The sequence below is a fragment of the Cyphomyrmex costatus genome, unplaced genomic scaffold, assembly GCF_001594065.2.
Source record: "Cyphomyrmex costatus isolate MS0001 unplaced genomic scaffold, Ccosl1.0 scaffold14, whole genome shotgun sequence".
Lineage (NCBI taxonomy): Eukaryota > Metazoa > Arthropoda > Insecta > Hymenoptera > Formicidae > Cyphomyrmex > Cyphomyrmex costatus.
The window spans coordinates 2,492,743-2,500,500 of NW_017275390.1; the positions used below are offsets into that span (position 1 = coordinate 2,492,743).

Sequence of the window (7,758 nt, forward strand, 5' to 3'; positions counted from 1 at the left end):
ATGTCTTATATTATGACAAAATCTGTAAATACACTTAAAAAAATTATATAAAGAATAAAGCAAAAGAAAAAATAATCTCTTATTGTGTTTTTCTTATTTACATATTGAACTGGGGGGGAGTATATATACATAAAGATTATAAATTATTAAAAGAAAAGTATTGCATATGTTTATTAAAAAGTATTAAAGTTTAAAAGTCATATATTGTATTTGAGTAAATGTGCGTGTATTTAAAATACATACAGAAATATTATTCCAATTTCAAACTTTGAATATAATTGTGCACCTAATACTTAGTTGATTTATTAAAAACGTTAACCAATGGAATTGCTAAAATAAAATGCCAATTGAACTTAATTCATTAAAAAAGAAGCGACACAATCTTAAATTGATACGAACATGTTTATGAAGGACGAAGAAACGCATTATCATCTCACAGAGATAAAGTGATTTTATGACTTCATATCTGCGCTCTTTCAATATTAATTTTATCGTGGCGTATGCGCAGCAGTCAGTAGTAGAACTTCACTCATAGTGCGTGCATCTCATTGCTACTGAGAGTTAATCGTTTCTATTTCTAGTTAGATAAAAGCTCTAACAAAATTGACAAAATTATTATAACAGTAATCAGTAATTTTGCGTTTTTTCTCCCTGTATTACATTGACACTATTTTAACAATCTAGTGTGAACATCGTTCCATTAATATGAAATGAAAACTGTCTGTGAACAATCAGAAAACAAAATAATAAGACACATTTTCTTTTGTTAAAATACAGTGCGAAAATCTTTGTGACGATGGAGCCTTTTACTTTAATTCTGATTATTTTAACAGCGATTATTTGCTTATATTATTTTCTTTTAAGTAAATTATCTTTCAAATCTTTTAAACTATCTTACTTCGAGCAACTGAAAATTCCCCATGTGCGACCGATCCCATTATTGGGTAATATGGCACCTTTTGCTTTTCGACGTATAACTCATATGGAGCTTCAACAAAGAATGTATAATCTCTTCCCGGACGCAAAATTCTTCGGCCTCTACGATTTTTTAACACCGATTATCGTTATTCGTGACCCAGATTTGATTTCCACAATTGCTATAAAACAGTTTGATAATTTCTGTGATCACCATGGCTTCATAAACGAAATTCTTGATCCAATAGCCGGCAAAAATCTATTTAACCTGACAGGGGATCACTGGCGAGAAATGAGGAAACTTCTTAGTCCCAGTTTCACATCCAGCAAGATGAAGATGATGTTCGGACTTATGTGTCAATGCGCCGAGAACTTAACCAATTTTGTGATAACGCAATCTGGAGAAGCTGCCAAAACGTATGATATAAAAGACTTACTGTCCAGATACACTAACGATACAATAGCTACGTGTGCTTTCGGTATCGACGTGGATTCTTTTAAAAATCCAAACAACGAATTTTTCTTAGTTGGCAATAAAGTAAAATTTGAAGGCTGGATGGATTTCAAGTTACAAATGCATCTTAACTTCCCAGAAGTTGCAAAACTCTTTAAGCTAAGAATGTTTGGTCCAAGAGTAGAGAATTTTTTCAAAAATGTCGTTGCCACCACAGTGAAGGCCAGAGATGAACAGGGAATTGTTCGTCCAGACATGATTCAATTGATGATGGAGAGCAGGAACGATGATAGTGGACCTAAATTTGACATCAATGAAATGACCGCCCAGGCGTTCGTTTTCTTTCTCGCTGGATTTGATATGACAGCAACAGCTATGTGTTTCATGACGCACGAAATCGGCGTCAATCCTGATGTTCAAAGAAAATTGAGAGAAGAAATCGACGATGTTCTCAGACAAACCAACGGCAAACCTACCTACGAAGCTATTAATCGCATGAAGTATTTGGACGCTGTGGTAAATGAAACTCAAAGACTGTATCCAATAACACATTTTCTTGACAGAAAATGTGTTAAAGAGACTGAATTACCACCAGTAACTCCGGGTGACAAACCGATCATGGTAAAGCCTGGAGATCGCATATGGTTTCCAACTTTCTCTCTGCATCGTGATTCAAAATTCTATCAGTATCCAGATAAGTTTGATCCAGACAGATTCTTTAATGGTGATGTAGACAATTCGGTCTACATGCCATTTGGTATTGGACCTAGAATCTGCATAGGTAATAGATTCGCTCTAATGAAAATAAAAATCGTGCTGTTCTATTTGCTTTGGCATTGCGATATTGAACCTGACGTTAAAACTAGAATTCCAATGGTGTTGAGCAAGAGAACACTATCTTTATTGCCGGATGGAGGTTTTTGGATGAAGTTACGAGCGAGAAAATCGAAGACTCCTGTTGTACCATGTTTATCAAACGAGCACAAAATTGAGGGACAGTAATAATATATATTTATACTCGTAACTTGTTTCAAGCATAAAATTGTATACTTAATGTTGATTATTTAAATTATAATGAGAGCTTTTTTAAACATTTAGAAACATTCAGCTTTTCGTTAATTAAATAAGAAAAGTTTTAGAAATGTTGTAATTTCAAATATGTATTATTACTTTTTATGTGCACAAAGCAAAGTGAAAGATTTTCAACATTAAAAATGTTATTACAGAGAGCACAATAATTCTGATACTATTAATATAAATATACAATTATTTTCTTGTTGTCTTCACTTGTAGATATGTGTATGCGCGCGCGCGCGCGTGTGTGTGTACAACATATGCAAATTAAATAAATTTATATTTAATAATAGATTTTGCATTATTTTGATAATCTTGTACTACATGTTTAAATAAAGTCTCATGTTAGGTCTTTAAATTACAATAATAACACCTACATATAGAAAATTTAAGTTATGTATAATAGGATACGAAATAATATTAAATAATACAAATAAATTGGTGTTAAATGTTTTAGTTCAGCGAATTTCTTAGACTGGATGTATAAAAAATAGTAGGTAATCAATTTATTCAAATTATTATCAATTTACAATTTATTATGCATTATATTTTACAAACAGATATATGTGACGTATTTAAACATTGTAGATTTAATAATTGTAGCAGTATTTTTAAATTCAATCGAATTTTTAAGATGAATATAAAATACTGATATCTCTCTCAATAAAAAGTTAAGGATTGGAATGAGAAATTATTATTATTAATTACAATTTAAAATAAAATTTTTAATTTTTATGTCAGCGCAAAATTAGATGTTATTGTACATCAACAATTTAGAGTATTAACCGTATATTGGAGGAACTAAGGTTCACAGACAGAATTTTCACAATTTTAAGATTTTTTAAACACTCAATTATGATTAAAATGTAGTATAATATAAAATGTAACATGATAAAGAGATCTATCTCCTTCCTAATACACTCTTTCCTTGTCTTTGTTCTTTCGATTGTCTGTCAGGACTTTATGTTCTCTTTTCTGACATTATACATGGAGAAGTCGCCGGAATCACATGTAATAATTGCAGACTTGCTCACTTTTTAAATATGAACGTTAATCACGCTTTTTCTTCGTATGTTGGAATATTTACGATTAAAGTACAAATTATTTATACTAATTTTTACACGTAGATTAGAATCTTTTCAATTTATTGTACATATAATGTGACACTTTACAGATATTATTAGTACATATTGCTCTTATATGGAATTTTAACTTTTTTAATTTGACTGTCATATGAACTTCCAATTTGTCTGACGATTCCAACACATCTACAGTTTTTAACAAAATGAAGACTGCGTTATTTTATGTTAAATTTTATAAATTTTGTATACATAGGGACCACGTTAAATTTTATAGATTTGGTATACATAGATTTTTGTGAACATTGATAATGACCCGATCGGTGTCGAAACGTCTGATATTGTTGATATTATTATTTTATTTTTATTTTGTATTGTCTTTATTCAATTTGTAATGTTTATTAATTTAAATTAAAGTGTGTTTGTTATAAGTCAACATTTGGCTCTTGGCCCTTCTTTTATTTTGTATATGATAGAGAGAATTTTTCTCTATATTTTTATACTAGAAATGAGTCTGTACTGTATTTTGTTTTTTTGTAGTAAGTAAAATACGAATTTGTTGCATTCAGCATTGTGTAATCAACTTCTCCTTATAGTTTAAATAATAAATTGTTAATACATATTATAATATATATCACGATATGAGTTGTCTCTCGAATAAACTGATACGTTTTTAATTAATAAAAAAAGAAACGTAATAGAAATAGAGAACAAAATGCAACTGTATATTCCTTGATAAACATTGTACCTTTTGAATGTAAATTAAAGAATAAATAATAAATAAAAATTAATATAAAAAATAAAATTATTTAATTATTAAATATAAACACGTTTAGATAATGTTATTATACTGCTGAAAAAAATTAACTTAATCTGTTTTAATCTCACTTTTAGATATACATATTTGATACCTATATTGATTTCAAAATTTTGTGATATTATTATTATAAAAAGACGCAATATTATAAACAAGAAGACCGATAAAAAATAAAGCAATAAATTTATAATTTTTGATAAAAATATGTGACAATTACTCAATTTAATTAAATTTATTTTTAATTCTGACAACGGCCAACTTGAACAATTATACTTCGATCTATACAATTATCTATTCACTTTTATTATATGTATATCTACTTAATCGTAATTTATACGGGATCTACAATAAAAATCATAGCAGTAGTTGAGTCTTAAATCGTAGAAAATTGACCAATCATAGTCGATTATTCTTCTCATATTCGATTATTGTTGGTTACTTTTCTATGACTAAAAGGTATCTCTCTATAGGAACATCAAACGTCGAGCGTCAAACATTGTGGGCTTGCTATTCATCAATTTTTATCACGTGATCTGTTTTTAACGAATAGTAAGCTCACAATGCTCGACACTCGACACTTGAAGCTCCTATGTAATGGCGATGTGGAAGTTACAAATAACAGAATGTTGTTTAACTCAAGAGATTAGGTTGCCATTGGTCTTTTGATGTCTAACAGTGTATATACAAAAAAATTGTTAAAATACAAGATTTAATAATAAATAATTCTTACACTATATATATCAAAAGTGCAAAACTTGTGTTCACACACACATACAGCACATTTGATACTCCATAGCTCTTATCCATTATTGGACATCTTTTTGTTCATCACATTATAAGCTGCATTGTACACTGTTAAATCTATAGTGTTAAATTTAACTTAATGTAAGTCGCCACTCCTGCTAAAAATTATATTATAATTTATAATACTTTATACTAAAATAATAATTATATATTTGACATTATATACAGTGTCAAATTTAATTGACTCACATTAGGTTAAATTTGACACTGTAGATTTAAAAGTGTATGTGAAGACTAATTCATTTCACCAAAATTCATCGACATTTTTCATGTAATTAATGCGGAATTTTTTGGACCAGACTCGAATGTGTGTTCAGACCACAGAAATGTATTTATAAACGAACGATTCGAGTTATATTTATATGCAATATCATTGCGATTAAAATGTCAAGATATATCATAGACATTATATTATCGATTTACTATTCCTATATCAAGTTTTTTGAATATTTATTTTTGTCGCGAGAGAATACGAAGGGCTACAGGACGGACACTGTCTGTGTGCGAATTGTCACTGGCTGAGTGGTTCATAAATTCGCAAATAGCTGCTAACAATTCATGCCATTCAATGCGGCGACGCACTGTACCGGTAATCATTTCAAATGCACTGGCTGTATCGCTCGGTTGCATCGCTCGGTTGTGTTCGAGCAAACATTCCGGCTAAACGATCGTCACACCAAATTCGACAATGACGTTCCGATCAGCGGCAACGATAAAAATGTTGGCGTTTGTACTACGCTCAGAATGCTTCAATGGCAATGTTCGCTCGATACGCGTGTTATTTGAATATTAAAAATATTACTAACAAGGTGTGATCAAATTGGAATTGATGAAATACTTATCGTGCTTTATTGATTGATATATTTTTCGCGTTTTTCAAACGACAGCAAACATTGGAAGGGACATATTGTTCTACGAGTCTCGAAACGGATGAAAGGTGACTCATACCGACAAAGCACAAAGTTGGCTCGAATAGCCGTAGTATATGGTTTCTGTCGTTACTGTTACAACTGCCGTAATACCTCTTACAGCAGCAGCCGTCGTTCTCGCAGCACATTAAATAACTTCGTGTCTCGAATATCGAAATAGAGCTATCGGGAACAAGCAGACAGAACGATCGTTTCGATCGCATATGTTGTGTATAGAAAGAAATCACAGTTTACACTATAGATCGTCGTTAGCGATATCTGTTTTTTTACAACTTCTGGTGATAAATCGAAATATATGTAACTTACAATTTTCTTCGAAAAATATTGCACGTAGGTAATTCTTAAATTCTTTATTTTTCGTTCTTTAAATTTTCGTTATTATAAGATTCTGTACTCATATAATAAGTATAGAATTTTACCATTATATACATAACGTTAATAATTTCGTCTCAGAAATAAGGAGGAAACATGGTAAATTAAATGGTCGTGGACCTTTTTACGATGGTATAATATTTTAGAACTTTTACTTGCTCGCGCGTGCGCTTCTGCCTATTTTCATTTCATTATCAAGCCGAAATGAGTAGCGCCGTTTCATTATTAAACCGAATTCTCGCTGATTGTGAAAATACAGAGGGTGGTTAATAAGTCCGAAAGATCTCATTTCCGTGAATTAATTTTGAACCGGCGTGCGCCGCTTATTCCTGTAAAACTTTGGCTCTTTACGCGAATAATGTGCAAAAGAAAAACACGCCAGCTCATTCATCGCTTAATTAACGCTCTTTTTATTTTGCGACATAGCTTACCGTTGCCTTTAATCTCGAGGGATAATATCTCGAGGGTCGACTTTTAAAGTGTGTATTTAAGCACGGTACGTTCCGAATTATATCATTTTGCAATTCAGCGTTGCGATTGACCGCCGTACTATATCTTGAACGTACTTTTCCTCAGTTTTCTAGTATTACGAATGGAAATTTGATTCGACTCGTGACTATACGTGGCTGCAAGAGCTATGGATGGGATAACTGAAAAGTTACTCGGTACTGACCGCAAGATGAGGAGCGACGGGTTGCAATCGGATAGTTGGCGATTTACTGTAATAATTACCAAAATTACTACACCGCATAATGACGGTAATTATCGCCGTAATTCGTGGTAATTGCCACAGCAATTACTGGGCTGAAATTCTGAAGATCAGTGGAAAGGCCGGCAGGTGGTTGCGTTGGTGACGATCGTCTTTCCTCCCTTTCTGCCTGGGTTTCATCCCGCATCCGCCTATTGATTTTGATGGGAGAAAATGAACGAGATATTATCGTTCTTATTCTCAAGGCCCAGCTCCAATAGATATGTTGTTCCTATATACCTTCAAGGCTGGTTTTGCACTTTTATGCAATTCCGGAGAAGTTTAACGAATGATTTGCAATATTAACTTAAAGATTCTCTATTCAGAGACTGATCATAAGAGTATGTCGCTTATATTCTGCAAAATTCTGTGAAAGAGAGAGAAAAAGACATATGCTCTATATTTTGCTCTGGCTATTGCAATTAAATATAATTACCGAAAAATGTTGAACCATTTAAAGGTGATCTTCTCATGGCCAGTCTCTGATTAAAGGGTGCAGTTTATTATTAAAATTCTTTATATGTAATGCTTTACAATTTTAACAATTATTATTTTATTGCAGATCT

The 7,758-nt window shown here is 31.6% G+C and overlaps 1 protein-coding gene across 1 annotated transcript; it reads left to right on the forward strand.

Annotated features, from left to right (window-relative positions):
• The first annotated feature begins 796 nt into the window (after positions 1 to 796).
• On the forward strand, positions 797 to 2,371 carry LOC108783022 (cytochrome P450 9e2). Its single transcript, XM_018551444.1, has one exon. It carries the CDS (start codon positions 797 to 799, stop codon positions 2,369 to 2,371), a length of 1,575 nt encoding a protein of 524 aa, XP_018406946.1.
• Positions 2,372 to 7,758: the final 5,387 nt, after the last annotated feature.